Source organism: Apis cerana, linkage group LG1 (genome assembly GCF_029169275.1).
Source record: "Apis cerana isolate GH-2021 linkage group LG1, AcerK_1.0, whole genome shotgun sequence".
In the NCBI taxonomy this organism is placed as follows: domain Eukaryota; kingdom Metazoa; phylum Arthropoda; class Insecta; order Hymenoptera; family Apidae; genus Apis; species Apis cerana.
The window spans coordinates 23,582,019-23,599,016 of record NC_083852.1 but is presented as its reverse complement, the minus strand read 5'-3'; the positions used below and the strand labels follow the sequence as shown (position 1 = coordinate 23,599,016).

Sequence of the window (16,998 nt, the reverse complement as noted above, 5' to 3'; positions counted from 1 at the left end):
AGAAAAATTGACACTTTGTCAGTTCCGTGATAAGATCTTTAGTCACGTGGCAAAAATATCTGTTTGAATGCGATTTTCGAGTTTAACTCGTACACGAATATACATTAATGTGAAATAGTATTGAATTTTTTAAAATATATAACAATACAAAATATAACAAGACATTATATATAAATATGTAATATATAAAAATATTATTGTATATTATATTATAAAAAATACAATATATTAAGTTTAATCAAAAAATATATCTGTTTTTTTTTTATTAAGAATAAATTTACGTACAAATATTAAAATTTGTAATTCTGATGATAATTGTTAATTATTATAAAATAATAATAATTTGAAATAATTGAAATAAAATACATTATTTGATATTACAGTAGATCTTGAACATTTTGAATAAAAGAAGTATTAAGTAAGGTTAAGTATCTTATTTTGCAATTAATATAATGTGAAATATATTTACAAATTAATACATTTTATATTTAAACATCTAAAAGTTAAAAATATTTATGTAAATATATATATATATATATAATGTTGAATTATTTTTTTAAATTATATTATTTATTTTATCAATATTCTACTAAATTTTAGGTTATAACATGTTTTTTTATATGTTATATTTAAATAGATATATAAAAAATTAAATGCCATATAATTGGTAAATAATGCAATGTTTAAAAAGATTTGTAGTTTTAAATAAATTACAATATGTAAGAAATAAGAAAAAAGAATTATTGAATTATATTACTTATCAATATAGATACAAATCTGATTTAATATTTGAAGAATATGATGAAACTGAAGAAGAAAAAAATACTTATTCAAAATTGGCTAAAGATTATTTAGGACCAATTATCGGTGGCAACAGAGTATTTGTCATACAACCATATATAAAATGGGGTGTTAAAAAAAAAAGAAATACTACACCTCAGTTACAATTAGCAGAGGCAATAACACTTATTAATACTCTACCAAATTGGAGTGTTGTAGGTGAAAAGATAGTTCCATTACTTTCTTTACAAAAACACAAATTAGTTGGTTCAGGAGGTCTTGAAACTTTGAAAAAAGATATTACAAATTGTCCAAATGTTACAGCCATATTCATTAGTACAAATTTACTGAAATTTGTACAAATTGCTGAATTACAAAACATTTTTCATTTACCAATTTATGATCGCTATAGTATAGTTATTCATATTTTTCGAGAACATGCAAAAAGTCCAGAAGCAAAATTGCAAGTAGCTATAGCTGAAATTCCATATGTAAGAAAAAAAATGATTGATTTAACTAATTATTTTATTGGACAAGTAAAGTTTGATGAAAAAACAAAAAATTTACTTCAAACCAGAGAAAAAAAATTAAGAAATGCATTAAAGAAATTGAAAGAACATAGACAAATGATAAAACGTCATAGATCTAGTTATGGTTTTCCAACTATTGCTATTGTTGGATATACAAATGCTGGTAAAACATCTTTGATAAAAGCATTAACAGGAGATACTTCATTACAACCAGAGAACAAACTATTTGCTACTTTAGATACAACAGTACATCAAGGATTACTTCCAAATAACTTGAAAGTATTATATATTGATACTATTGGCTTTATTCAGGATGTACCGGAAACTCTATTAGAGCCATTTTTAGTAACTTTAGAAGATGCTATAAGTGCAGTATGTACAATTTTATTTTTAATAGTTATATTTTAATTAATAATAAAAATGTATAAAATAATTCTAATTTTTTACAGGATATTTTAATTCATGTGTTTGATATAAGTCATCCTGATGTCAAAGCTCAAATCCAGCATATTCAAAAAACAATACAACCTATGATAGATGAAAATAAAGTAATAATTAATGTTGCTAATAAATGTGATATGGTTGAAAAAAATGAGATAGAAGATATTTTGCCTGAAGATACATTTACCATTTCTGCTATCAAATTAAAAGGCATTGATTTGTTACGATCAAAAATACAAGAAGAAATTATACATGCTGCTAATTTAATACAAAAACGTATTAAAGTAGGAAATGGAAGTGCAGAAGCATCATGGTTATACAAAGAAGCGACTGTTTTAAATGTTGTACCTGATTCCAAAAATTCACAATATTTAATAATGGATGTATTTATGACAACACCTATATTTTATAAATTTAAACGAATTTTCAATGTTTAAATAAATTTACTTGAATTTATTTCATTTCTATTATATTATTTTTTTTTATTTCATAATTTTATTTTATTCTATCCATTTTTTTCATTCAACAATATAAAATACAAATTAATACGTAAGTAAATAAATAAATAAATAAAAATAAAAATCAATATTTGATTAATTAATATTATTGATAATAAATAATTATGTTAAATAATTTTTAAATTAATTTATTAATTATTTAAAAAACATAAAAGAGAATTTACCTTAAAATTTTTCAGATTGAAACATCTTTTTTAATTCAATTTTTCCTTTTACGGTAGTCATTTCGTACACGTGTGTCGCACGTGTTTCTCTACAGTCGGTACTTCTGAATACCAGATGTATGATATATAAGTTTAAATTTCAACTATATTTATCTTCATTAAATGGATTAAAAATTTTATTATATTCATTTATGTATTTATTTATATTTATTTATTTATATTCATATACTCATATTTATTTATGCTCATATTTATTTATTTATTTATTATATTCATATTCGTTATGAGTAACCAATCTAAAAAACATCTTAAAATCGAGTGTTTAAAAATCTATTTTATTTATAAAAAAATAATTTTATTAATGTTTCAAAATCAGTGTCTACTATAATTATTTTTATATAATATTCAACAATTCTGATTAATAATGCGATTTCAATTGCATTCTTCTTAAATAGGTAACACCTATAAATATATTTTTATCATATGCAAATAAAAATTATTTGTAACTTCTTACATATATTTAGATTTTTTTTAAATTGCATTGAATAATATTTCTCATTTGCTCTTCAATGATTCATATACATTGCATTTAATCTTATAATTTTATAATCTTATAATTATAGCACAACATATATTATTTCAAAATAAAAATTAAAAAATTTTAAAATAGAAATAATTTGAAATTCTAATTACAAATTCAAAATAAATATCACTCAAAAATAAAATCTTTGCATGAAATATTTTTTAGTTAAGTACATATGCTTAAAGTATATTGAGCAATATTTTATAAACTGATAATGCGATAAATGGATTGCAAAAGATGTATATAATTTCATGTTATCGAAGAATAAAATTTAAAAAAGAATAAAATCAAAGCATAAAAATAATCTGTATGAAAATAAATTATATAAAATAAATGATAAATGAGATAACAAAGTTGATTGATATTACTCATACAACTTACTTCAATCAAATATAGTTTGATGTACATATAAGAATCTTATTTTTATTAAGAAAGATGATAGTTAAACAGAATTCAATTTTATAGATGGATAATGAAATACATATTTAACAATGAAATAAATATTTAACGAACAATTTTTTTTATTTGAAAATTTTTTTTTCAATCAAAATTATAACCGTTTTAAAAATAATATTTATTAGAAATTAAGTTTATTTATTTTATTTTTCTTGTCGAATGAAAGCACGATTATTCGCTGTAAGAAAATTTACGGGAAGGATATTGATGATATGATATATAAGTATAATTCATAGAACTAGTGATTCATGCATATATAGATATAAAAAATCGTCTTGAAGAATTAATCGCGAACACTGTTGCGAAAAGTTTCGATATGAGTTTATTTTTCAGCAAAGGAATTAATGAAGGATTGATATCGCGATTATATGGTTCTTCCCTACGAAAAGGATTCGATGTCGCAAGAGTCCGATCGACAACTAGGAAACGGGCCGCGATAATTAATTACGAGCGTGACGTCGCTTTAACGTCGTTAATTTTCATTATCTCGATTGGAATTCGCTTGTAGTGCACCGTGTACCGCTTTCGGGCTTGCTAATTTCGCGCCTCGTCTCGGCCTCTCCGCGGAAAAGGCATTAATAATTCCGGCTGTCCTTGCAAAATTTGTCACCCACCGCGGCCAGGCCGTGGTAACGTAACGTTGGTCACGCACACCAGACACTTCGCTATGCTATGCTTTCACGGATGCAAGGATCCCAGCAATGCACTTTGCATGTTGTCTGGATTATTAAAGCGAACCAAGTGAAACCTAATTATCGTGGTGCCACTCCTGGCACTGGCTCTAGCCGAACGACTAATTTCCACCGCTTTCCTACTGTTTACCGAGGTAACAAAGCAACAACTTTACATTCCCGCCGCTCCCAACCTATGGGACGACTCTAATCTCTGTAATCTTCACATGTCTACGCGTCAGATGTATCATTACTTGTCATCATCATTTTGTGCTTTTCAGATTTTATATTTGTCAGGAACTATCAAGGATGAGATAATGAAATAATTGTTAAAAATTGTAAATATAGAAATGGTTTCCTAATATCTTGAACGCAATTTTCTGAAGAATATAATTTTCATGAGAATATGATAAATAAAAGTATCAATGGCGTATTATCATATTGTTTGATGTATACTTGTTGTATAATAAAAATTCTTTTATGCATTTTGTTGAATTTCATCTTTTAATTAACAATGATTGTATTCCTTTCATTCAACGTGTCATTTCGCCGTTTTAACACTGTACGTTTATCTGATACTTCAACTACAAAGCTGTAGCTTAACTGGGCAACTGTAACCCAACAATTATACGAACGATTGACTAACGAATGTCGATCGGTGAGTGACTCGTATAATGCAATGATTGGCTGTCGCGCTGATTCGGTTGCTGTTACAGATTCAATTACGGCTCCCACGGCTTGATATTTTGCACCGCCGATTGAACGATCCGAAATCGACTGAATAGAACTTTGATCTCCAACCGTCGTTGGTCATGAAATCGAATTAAAGTTGACTATTCGTGTAAATAACAAAAATGATATGTCATGATTCTTATGATTTCTCTATTTAACATATTTTTAATTAAATATTATTTCGATAATATTTTCCTTTATTTATGCAATGTTTTTATATACAATATTTTAACATTTTTTCATTCTTAATGAATCTTCCATCACATAATGTTAATGACGCGACGCGACGCGACGCGACGTGACACTCATGTGTTTAACAATTCGTACATAACCTTACCTTAAGATTAAGTCGTTAAGTTCTATCGTGTGATGATTAATTAAGAGACTCACACGACACCATACCGGTTCGACGAGGCATATATTTCGTCTGTTGACAGGGTATTCTAGTGATCAAGCTTCCAGAATTAATTGCATCGTTAAAGTCGTCGAACAATGTTTCGCAATAAGAAATCAATGCTCAAGTGAAGCTTTTTATGTGACATTATCGATGTTTTCAAAATGGATATTAGTCAAACAAATAACGAAGTCGATAATTTTAAAAAAATAGAGAAGAATTTGAATGTTCAATCCCGTATAAAAGATATTCATATTAGTGAATATCTTCATCAAATGATTCGGCACTGATCTCTTTCCACATTTATCGACTATTACGATGAAATGTAACTTGTAAATATGATATAATTGTCGTTTATTTTGTAAGTTCGAAGAAACAAGTGAAAAGAGATGAACGTAAACCATTAGAATATTTTATTCGTTTATGCAGTCACAACTCAACTTAACGGGGCGAAAGTTAGATCCGTATAATCTGAATTTAGGCCCCCCACTTTGCGGGTATATCTTTTTTTGTAAAAAAATTTATACTTTTTTATAATAAAAAGTGCTTAAAGTTTTTGATTACTTATTTATATAAGTTTATTTATTTTAATTCCACGAAACTAAAAATATATTATATTTGTTTTAGAATATTAAAAACATCTTTCCAATTTTAATTACATAATAAAATTTTAATTATATCATTATTGATATTTTTAATAACGATTAATATTAGTTATCATTCCTTTTTTTATAATGACATTTTAATCATAGTTTATTGCACAAATATTCGCTAGGTTGGCGCCCTTGGATGAAGTTAGACGGGCCTGCCGACAAGCTCCAGCATTGGCTGTTTCGCGGGCGTGGGAGCTCTGCAGGGTTCAGTTAGTCTGTACGGGTAATAGAACTGCGCTGGGGGTGAGCATAAGAACGAGAACGGTTAGTATATCTTCGCGAAGGGTAGGAGCAATAGCCGGTTGGCGCAAGTGCGGCGGGGATATCGTAGCCTGGCGGAGCCCAGTCGAGTCCCGTGAGTCCGGGCAAGCACAGCTATTAAGGTAGTACGTGGTGGTGGTGTAGGCGTCGTCCGGGACTGAGATTTCGAGCCGCCATCAAGAAGTATCTCCACGGTGTGACTGTGCGTTTACGTGTAATCGTCAGTTCCGCGTGGTACGCATCAAAACCGGCTCGATTCGTGGTTGATTTTATTGTTTCAGAGAACTAAAAAAGCCTTATTCTGTTGTACCGCGTGTTATAAGAGTGTGTATGTGAGTGTGCGTGTGTCTGTTAAAAAGAAAGGTTAGAAAGATGTAAAGAGTAAATGTAGAGAGATACAGGCGAGAGGGAATTGAAGGAAAGAGAGAATGAGAAAGAAAGAAAGATGGAATATAGTCGGTGCGTACTAGTATGAATCGAAAGAGCGGCTATTCGACCGAACCCGGTGAGGAGGAGGCGAGAGCTGTCACTTCGATCGCCATTTTAGCGCCGAGGCAGTGAAGAACCACCGGGTATGCATGCCGGCAGTGGCGACGAAACGGGGCGCCCTGACACGATGGATGGTGGTGCTGTTCATGGGCTGTGGCTCTTTTAGTGACTTTTCTCGCGAGTGTATCTTATTGTGTTTTGGAAGAGACGAATATGCGAAACGGTAGAAAAGAGGAAAGGAAAAAGTGGTAAGCGCGCGTCGATTAGAATATATTCAGTGTATCTCGTGTCGTGTAAACTGCGTTTTATGTTTGTCCATCTCTGTCTCTGCTCCAACACTTGATTTGTGTTACTTTGTGGATATATCATTCATTTTAATTTGGATATATATAAATTTTTCCTATTTCGTTGCTTGAGATATGCGTTAAAAAAATGTCACATCACATTCATCAGTGAAATAATATTTCAAAACTAACAGTTTTTAAAAGCTCGATGTCTTGGTTATACCAGTGAAATTTCGAATTCATCGTAGCGCAATTTCAATGAAATCTTATTTTGATTAAATCAACGATCTCATGCACGCCGGTGACAGTCAAGTGTCGAACGTGTATGCGCGTGGTTAATTCGAAATAGTGAGGAAGAAGAAAGGGTGCTGGTGAGAGTGAGATTTACAAGATGCATACATGTGAATGTAACGAACACGGAGGAAGAGAGAGAGATAATGAAAAGAGACGAATGAAGATCGGAGTGTAGAGAGAAAAGAGAGAGAAAGAGAGGGAGAGAATTGGGTGGCACGCACGTAGTGAAAAAGTGAGATGGAAAGCGATGAAAGAGAAGGAAAGAGTGTATGCATGTATGTGTGAAAGAGTGAAAGGGGTTAGAGAAAGAGATAAACGAAGGACGGCGCCATACTGGCTCTCCGGTAGTTTTCGTGGCACGTTAGGCAATCTTTCTTTCTTTCTCACTCACATTCTTGATTCAGTTTACGAGTCGTCGATCGTTCGTTATATCGCATGGAAGCCTCTGATCGATCGCAAATGGTTTTTAGGTACGTACAACGATAGGCTGTCTTTGTGCCGGAACTGAGCAGACACCTCTCCCTTTCGGATCGACGGACCTGTTTTCCACTTCATGACGGCGAAAGAAGAATCAGTGGTGGTGTTACGACGACGTTAGAACCACATCGCTGGCCGCGTATATAAACCCGTGGAAGACTCAACTACATACGGAGGAATCGAACAGGCGCGCATGATGATTCTGCGCGTCTGAGAATACCGAATACACAAGAGAGAGGGAGCAAGATAGGTAGATGGATAGATAGATAGATAGATAGATAGATAGATAGATAGATAAATAGATAGATAGATAGATAGATAGATAGAGATAGATAGGACAGATAAAACGTGTGGAAAGAAATACACGACGAATTAAGAATTTGCGTATATTTGTATTTATCACGTTCGGTAGTGGATAAAAAAACGAGTGATAACTGGCAATCTATGACAAAAAGTGGAAAAGAAATATATCTAATTGTGAAAGGAACACGAACGATGTTATTGTTTTATGTTATGCGTTTCTTCAATCCCTGATGATCAGTGCTTGCTCTCAGTGTAATCGATTAACAGACTCTCGCGAGTGTCTATCGATTAAATCATCGATAGAAGATCAGAAAAGGAAGTGATAAAATTTTTTTGAAAAAAAAGAGAATTAGAAAAAAAGAACGAGTGAAACGTAAAAAAAGAAAGCTATATAATAAAGAGGAGAAGATCCAGAGAAAATAAAAACAGAAGAGAATAGAAAATTGGTGACGATTGTGAGTGGTCCGTGGTGCGTGGCGAGAAAGTGTGTGCTCTAAACGGAGCACGTTGCAAAGGAATAGAATATCGAGGACGGGGGGTCCAGAGCGACATTGGGGGGGCGTGTGAGACTGATTTTGCCCCCCCTACCCCCTGTCTATCGTCTAAAACTGTGACTTCATCGTCGTTAAGTCAATTTTTCGTCGACGTTACAACGTTGCCGTTTAGGTGAGTCACATTCCATGAATTTTTTTTCTTTCGCGCTTGTATACGTATATCTACAATTTCATCGTATTTTTTTTTCCTTTGCGTCTCATTGATATTTATTTTTTTTTTTATTCAAATGCAAATCATTTATATTTACAAAACGAAACGAAATACGGCATTGAGAGATTGTGAAAGAAATGAATTCTCGGATCTGGAGGGTGGGAGGAATAGCTTTTTGTCTTCTGAGGTCGGGTGAACATTATGATAACGTACAATGTCGCGTCGGAATTCATTGTACGCTTAGTAACAGGCTGCGTTCACTTCCTGGCCTGCTCTCTCGTTCGCGTGGAGTAAGAAACAAACAGGCTCAAGTAGAGAATAGTTCTTCTTTAAGTGTTTTGTCTGTACCCCTATTCTCTTTGTTTTCGTTCATCCGCCCTCCGTCGTGTACAATCCAGATATCTTGCAGATTTTGTTCCTGGCTGGAAAAAAGAAAAATTCGATATTTATTCGCCACCGAAATACTATTAGCTCCAATTTCATTATGTGTATATACGTTGTATCTATGATATATGCTCAATCTCCGTCCCAAAATTGCGAACAAGAACTCTGTTACTTGACTCTGTTAATTATATTGCAATCCTTCTTGAACAATATATTTATTTTTTTTTATTCTATATCTATTTTTTCTTTTGGGTTTTATTTAAATTATTCGAATGAATAATAACGAAATAATAACGAATTACAAAATTTTTTTATTATTGCGAATATAATTCCGTGATATATTCTCGTTATAGAGAGTTCTATAAGATATGCTTAGTCACACACGGTTTAGCACGAGTATCGCGATTTTATAGCGCATGAACACGTATCATTACTTAAGGTGATCATTTTCAGCGTTCATAAGCTTTGCGAGAATTATGCGGTTAATTTAATGCGTGCACCACGACTTTGGAGGAATCTTGAATTAAGCTCGTGTGCTCGTGAACCTAGTTAGTCGATTTCGGTTACCTGATTTATTTATATATGATATTCGTTTAACGTACGGTTCGATTCAATTATTCCTTCGTGTGAGGAAACGTTTTTTTACGGGAAAGCTCTTCAGAGCCGATTGAATTTTTATTCAATCGTTTTTCCCTCTTTACCTCTCTCCTCCTTTTTCCCGTTTTTTAATGGAGGAAACGAAATTCAACGTTGAAACGAATATGGCAGAATTCATATTTTTGTTAACGGTGCAATTACTTTCAAAATGATTGACGTCAAATAGTATGCGCTGTTTGCGCGACCGCGTTCGTCGGATTACATATTTAGCGAATGTCTCGGCACTTTTTTTCCTTTTTTTCTCTCTCTCTCTCTTTTTTGTTTTTTATTTTCGTTCCCCCCTTCTACCTTCGATTTTTCCCCTTTCAAATATAATTGATTGACAGCGTGCAACGTTGAAATTCAATTACCGTTGATACAACGCTCGAGTACCAGTCGACTTTTGATCAATACTCGAACTACGACCGTTTTTCCTACCATGTTTCTCGCGAATGGACATACACGGGGTAAAAAACATACGCGGCGGGGGGTGTCACCTCGTTGAAACGAAGCCTGGGTCCACCCCTTTGAGAACCCCTTTGTGAATTCGTTGCAATCATTTCTGGAAACGCTCTGGTCGATGGTTGGAATCTGTATTTTTTTCTTTTTTTCCTCCCTTCTTCTCCTCCTCGTCCTCCTTCTCGTTCTCCTTCTTCTTCCTCTCCTTCTTCTTCTCCTTCCTCCAGAGTCTGAAAGAAATTCGTAATTACACAGGTTCGTTAGCGGTTGCCCGGTATTTCGTTTTGAAGTTAATCGACGATGAAAGAATTTCGCTTGGGATCACGATGAGCGGGGGCTTAAAATACGAGCAGCTTTCGTGGCTTTGACCATTAAAAGCCGTACTGCGATGCGGTTAACCTCAAAAAGTCTATAGTTCGGCCTTCCGTCGGCTACCCTGGGCAATTTCACTGGAGAATATGAGGAAGGATAGCGGAGGAACGAGGTCGGCCGCGTATAGGCACCTCGTCGTCCTTTTTACTTTCTTTCGTTTCGCAGTTGCATCGAAAAGGTGTTGCGCGCGTCGTTAACGAAAGCAGGCCACCGTTTTATCGTTGATAATCGCTGACTCTTTAATCGTCCAATCATCCTTTTCTTTTTGTTTTATCGCCACTGGGAAAAGGAATATCTTGTAAAGAAAGAAAGAAAGAAAGAAGAGACAGAATTTTTTTTGTAGTCGAAGAAAACTTTAAAAAAAAGATATAAAGGGATTAAAAAAAAATTTCAACGATACAGAAGAAAAAGCAAAAGAAAGATTTGTTGTAAAACGTTGCTCGCGAAAATCCTTTTCAAATACACGCCTCGCGTTAATCCGATCGATCGGAGAAAAAAATATGGACAGGGTCATTCAGGGTCGGAGTGTACCTGAAATAACAGCAGGGCTCGTTGGATTACTCGATGTATTTGTTCAGAGGGTTCCACTCGTAAATTGTTTCTCTAGAGCTCGCGGGGAACTGTTACCATTCTCACAGATCGAACGGCGTTTGTTTGACGGGAAGATCCGCTCGAACACTATGACTCTTACGTAATGAGTATCAGAATTCTTCAAATATTTGTAAACACGATTTTCTTTCTTATTTGACGCGTATACGCGCAACGATTTATTAAAAATTAAATCAAAGAAAAATCAAAGAAGCCGTCGAATGACTTGAGATCAAATTATCGATTGAAATTGTATAAAAGCAAATTTGAGTTAACCGATCGATTCTATCCGATCGTTAAAAAAATCAACTTTTATTGTCCCCTTCACTTACACCGTTTAGGCAATATCCATCCTCGATATCATTCCACGTTACGAACAATGAACTATTATAGAAAGCGTGTAGAACATAAACAGAACGTGCAATGATGAAAGGTACACAAATCGTTAGAGAGAACAAGGCGCCTCGTTTAAAGTACAGATGAAACAACCTGTACCGCCTAGCTTGTATCGCACAATGATGCAACTGGGCACGGCACCCTTATAGAAAACGTGGTGCACGAGAGGAAGAACGAGAGGAGCATGTTTCGTGCACGACGTGCCTCTCGACCATAGTCAGTTATATGTATACACGTATATAATATATATATAATACATATATATATATATATATAGATACCGCGTATACACGCCGAGTCCTAGATTCTCTTGATTTCGTATCCGTGAGAGAGAAGAGAAGGAAGAAACTCGCAGCACACCAGAGTCCCACGGAGCCTCTTGGAGTGTCCTCAGTTATCTCGGTTAGAAGGGAGGGGGGGCCTCACCTCTACGATTCTCTTCTCCCGCGGTCCCCTTTCTCTCGGCCCAATCCTTTCCAATGCATCCATCTCTATACCCTCTTCTTCCTTCTCGTTTTCTCCCTTTTATCCTCCGAGCAACAAATCTATCTCTCTCTTTTTCCCATTTCAATAGATCTTGTTTCTTCCATTCTTGTTCCTTATTACGACGAATCTAATTCTTTTCCCCTCCTTTGTTTCTCGTTTCACTTCGAATCCTCCTCCGTTCGAATTCGTTTAATTCCGCGTCTTTTGCGTATCTTTTCTCTTCTCACAATTTCGAACAATTTCTCTATTTTTTTTTTTTTTTTTAAATAATGTTTCGTCCACAACGCTAGGTGGATGATAAAACACTGCTCGCCTCTCACGTAGACGCGCTAAGTGACGTTTTTTGTTTGTCCCTCTTATCGATCGAGAATGATAAAGTTTAATTAGACCGGGAAAGAATTCCGGAGGGAATTACTCGACTCGTTTTAATATCCCTCGCGTGTTCGACGAATTCCAAAGGAAACCGTCCGAAAGACCAGAGATCTAAGATACCTAAGTGACCTGACCTCAACCTGTTCCCCTGTTCGCTACTCTCGTTTCCACCGTCTCTCATTCTCCCCCAACAGTGGACCAATACCGGACCCCTCTGTCCAGCCTTCTTCTCTCCATCCCTCTTTCCTATCTTTTTTTTCTCTCTCTCCCCTCTTCTCTTCTTTCCATCGGAATTCATCTTCCACCTATACGTCTTCGTTCTCTTTCATCCGCGTCCTTTTCGGCTGCCTCGCTTCTTCCCCCTTTTCCCAACCAAAACATTATTGTACCACCGTGCCTATTCAACGTACCATTGACTCTTGTTTCGTCCGCTTTATTTTTCGTTTGCGCACGCGGTGTTTAAGAAACGATCTTTCTAGGCGTATCCCTCTTGGAATTAACGATTACGAGAGCAGCGTATCTCGAATTTTTTTTTTTTTTGATTTTTTAACTTCGATCTTTGCATCTTTGATTATCCTTCAATTTTCACGATGGAATATCGATCGATTCGAAACGATTTACTCTTTTTCATCCACTGCTTTTTCGAATTCCACGAGCATTCACGAATACGTCTGAGGACTGTAAAATATATATCGAGAAAAGGAAAAATTCGATGCATCCGCGGCGAGGATCGAAACGTCTGTAATCGTTCTTCGATATTCTCGGGAGTGGAAACGCGTGCACGGTTGGAATTACAATCCGGCTTGACCGGGTGCAGAATCATCAGGTAGGACTCGGGGTTAAAGCTTATCTTGGACTGTTCCGCGGCAACGTAATGACGAAACAATGGCACGTCTTGATCGTGCATCGAATGAACCACGTGATCGTGGCCGGTTCGGCCAGATTTCACTCGCTCGCCCGCCCGCTCCTTCAATATGCAACGGCATTCCTCGTTTCTGCACACTTCTCAAAGGTCTTGATGCTCGCCCCATGATTTATGCTCGATGAAAGGTTCGTCCGTTCGATTACGCGTTCCTCGACGTTTGAAAAAGAAAAAAAAAAATCGTTCGCTCGAAATTGGAATTCCGGTTCTTTAACCGGAACGGGGATCGGTTCGTGTTTATGCGATGAGCGAGAAATATATTCAATCCGTGGTGGTATAATGCGCGTAAAATCTGCGAATCACGAGACCCCCTCCTGTTCCACTCTATAATGCAAGAGGTGAATCGTTTAACGTGTGACGGAATTTCGTGCAAACGCCGGCACGAGAGACGAGAAAGGCGTGTCTCGGAGCATACCGTACCGAAAAGGTTGAGAAACGAGTCGCACGCTATTAGGTAACACGCTAATCCGTTTCCATTAGTTATCTTTCGCCTCGACGTTTCAAAGTTTCACGTCACTTTCGTTAATCGTCATCGCTTTATTTAATTTTTGCCCGATGAAATATGAAATTGAAAAAGTATGCAGTCGAGTTTTGTAGATCGATACGTATCTGTTATTGTTATTCGATTTGTTCAAGGATACACGTTTAACAAGAATTGTTAAACTCGAGACGATATCGTTTCCCCAGCTTCGAAATATCGAAAATTCTATCCAATATTCTTCGAACGGTTTGGCAGAGTTTGGGTCCTCTCGTATTCTCCTCGATGGCCGTCGGTATTCTTCTACGCCCACTCTTCCGATCCCTATCTCTCTCTCTTTCCTACGCTCTCCCCTCACGCGTTGTCCCATCCTTCTTCCATCTCTTGCTTCCTTCAACCGAGTCGCCGTGCCTCGTTTTCTCATTGTCAGCGTCTGTCTCTTTGTCTCTTTCTTCTTTCGCCGCTACGTCCTCCCGGGGCCTTCTCTCCCCTCTCGCCCCTCTACCTCTCTCTTCTCCAACTTCTCGCGTGCCCCTCCACAAGATTCTCCTTTTCTACCAGGTCTTTCTCGGTCGCCTCGGGCTTTCCAAACTTCACCATCTTCTCCCGTGTCTGAAAGGAGGAGGTAAGGAAAGAAGAAGAAGAAGAAGAAGAAGAAGAAGGGATCTTCTCGCCAGTAACCTTCTCTCGACGTGCCTTTTATTTTTCTTTCCTTATTTTCTTTTTTTATTTCCTCCGTTTTTCTCCTCTTGCTCCCTCTTGATTTCTCGACTTCTTCTCGAGTCGTCCGCATTCCGCCCAGCTATAGCTTGAAAATTATTCTCTCCGAAGGGACGATTCGGACGAAACTACACACACACATATATAAATGCATTCGTTGATACTCGACCAACTCTGTTCCTTCGTCTATCCATTCGTGTTCGCCTCCCTCGAATCTCGTCCTTTCCACTACCCCTTAATTTTCCATCTCCTCGCGGAAAGAGAAGCTCGGCGATTAAGACGAAACACAACTGATCCATCGAAGCGCAGAAACCGTCGGCATCTCTTCCCTATCGCCGCTCATCTTTCGACCTCCCCAGCCACGAAACTTGGGGTAATGGATTTAATGAGCATTCTTTTCCTTCCCCGAGATCTCGATACACCGTGCTCGTTCGATTGTGAAATACTCGAGCACGCTTTGCCCGCTCGACCCGATGTAACTAACTTGCTCTCGATATATCCTTGCCTCGTACACGGGCAACGTCCAGGTCCGCAATGTAGATTAAATTTTCGATCGGCGTTAAAATCGGAGCCTCTCCTAACGATTCCTCCAATTTGCACGATGTTGCCACGCAAAGATTTAGAGCCGATCTCATTATCGCCATCTTGTAATCTCGACAAATAAGCCGACAATTTTTCCATTTAACGAGACGAATAAAATCTCGCTTCTTTCTGTTCTCGATCAGATCCGTCACCCACGTCGCACCAACCCCCTCCCTCCTTCCAATACCTCGTAACGACGTTTGCGAACCGCGTGTACACAGCGCTCCAAGTTCCTTCTTCTTCGCCAGGACGTAGTTTTCTCGTAGTTTTCCAGCCGAGAACAGTTTCCTCTTCGCGTGCTACTCTCGGCCGCGGAAACGGAAAACCGTGTATCGAAGTTCGGGGAAGGAAAGTATGCCATGAAAAAGTTTGCCGGCACCACCACCTCTGCGCCGCAGGATTATATCATTTTTCGCGGAGAAGTCTCGGCCTAATCGTGGCGAGGAACCGCGATTTATCCTCACAGATGATCACCGATGGTCGATCACTCCCTCGATCGTGGAAATCATATTTCTTTCAACGAAATTGCGCAAGCGTTCGACCCTCTGATCGGACCGTCTCCTCGATTCACCTTTGCTCCGCGTTAACGACGCTCGATGTACACGTACGATCGAGGAAACCGAACAAATTGGAAACGTGTTTGCTCGATGAGATTAGCGTGAAGCTCGTTTCGCGATTCAGAGATTGTTAGGGATTGCATCGGAGCGTTCTCCCTCTGTCTCTTCTTCTTCTTCGAGGAAAATAAAATCGTTGCCTCAGAATTTCGACTTTTTATCCATTAAGGATCGCACGCTCGAATCGCATCCTCCGTCACGATGCAACGATTCGAGGATGGAAATTCTTCTTCTGTATCTGAGATATTTATATTCGTAGATAAATAGGAAAAAACGAGGGAGGGAAAGAAGAGGAAGAAAGAGTGGAAGGGGAGACATTTATTCGAGTTTGTTCGGGCTTTTATAACGGATAGGAAATCTTTTTCTTGGAGGGGGATGATCTAGGAGAGATATGATACGAAACATTACTTTCATAAAATGGAGGGAACGGAGTGTTTTCGTCATAGATTTCACTTCGAACTTCCCCGAGTTACTTACAGTTGCAAAGTTGCGCCTCGGCATCGTTGCGCCGTGTCTCGAGACCTCTTGATCCGTTTAAATTTCATTTGTGGCCGCAAGGGAGAAGCCTATCCCTCTGTCTCTCCCCTCTCTTTTCCGTTTTCTGAAAAATTTCTCACCCTCCCCCGAGGCAGTTTCCCGATGACACCGCGCTCGTGTTACGCCGACCTTCCCCTCCTATTCTTCCCTCCACTCTCTCTCTCTCTCTCTCTCTCCTCCATGCTAAACAGCTCGACCATCTCCCTCTCAGGAGCGCACTCGACCTCCTCGCGTTCCTCCTTTCTTCGAGCAAAAGATTAACGCGGTGTATTTATTGCGGCCAGTTTCTCGGGAAACGCCTATCCACCGGGTAATTCGCCCTCGTCGAGTAACCTTCCACCTGTAATGACCGATCTCGATCACGGTCTACGTTTACCAGGGTTGTAATTATACGCGGCTTTGTTAAATATCTTTTGTTTTTCTCTTTCTCTTTCCTTTTTTTTTTCTTCTTCTTCCGCGTTCGACGAGTTCGCGTTTATTTTTTCGTAATCGTGACACGTTTCGAAGAAGTGGAATGGAACGAGCGTGGATCGTTAAAAGGGAGAAATTGGTGAAAGTTTCCGTAATGTTCTCGGAGTGATTAAATTTTTGGGGATTAGAAATGTAATTTTTTGCTCGAAATCATTATTTCCTTTATACGTATGTATCGTATGTATCAGGAAAGCGAATATAGTTTTCTAACGTTAAATACCGTTAATGGTACGAACCGTTTCTTTT

At 37.1% G+C, this 16,998-nt stretch overlaps 2 protein-coding genes and 1 long non-coding RNA gene across 6 annotated transcripts in view; 2 read left to right on the top strand and 1 right to left on the bottom strand.

Annotated features, from left to right (window-relative positions):
• Nucleotides 1–40: 40 nt before the first annotated feature.
• Nucleotides 41–2,207, top strand: LOC108002154 (putative GTP-binding protein 6). Of its 3 annotated transcripts, none has more exons than XM_017063657.3 (3): nt 41–423; nt 638–1,682; nt 1,760–2,207. In XM_017063657.3, exons 2-3 carry the CDS (start codon nt 675–677, stop codon nt 2,186–2,188), a joined length of 1,437 nt encoding a protein of 478 aa, XP_016919146.1. In that variant the 5' UTR covers nt 41–423; nt 638–674; the 3' UTR covers nt 2,189–2,207. The 3 variants fall into 3 exon arrangements, with proteins under 3 accessions (XP_016919146.1, XP_061942226.1, XP_061942233.1); XM_062086242.1 differs by having other exon boundaries at nt 87–423; nt 601–1,682; XM_062086249.1 differs by having other exon boundaries at nt 413–517; nt 601–1,682.
• Nucleotides 2,208–2,750: 543 nt separating this feature from the next.
• On the bottom strand, nt 2,751–16,682 carry LOC133667456 (uncharacterized). Its single transcript, XR_009832991.1, has 3 exons — nt 16,222–16,682; nt 10,253–10,444; nt 2,751–9,157 (listed from the first exon to the last, which is right to left on the bottom strand). It is a non-coding gene; the product is annotated as an uncharacterized LOC133667456 (long non-coding RNA).
• LOC108002061 (plexin-A4) overlaps nt 6,260–16,998 on the top strand; it is a 263,093-nt gene continuing 252,354 nt past the window's right edge. Inside the window, exons 1-2 of one of the 2 annotated variants that reach the window (XM_062086171.1) lie at nt 6,260–6,920; nt 7,721–8,696. The gene's annotated coding sequence lies outside the window, so the exon portion shown is untranslated. The remainder of the gene's footprint in view (nt 6,921–7,720; nt 8,697–16,998) is intronic. The other variant, XM_017063457.3, reaches the window with a different exon arrangement.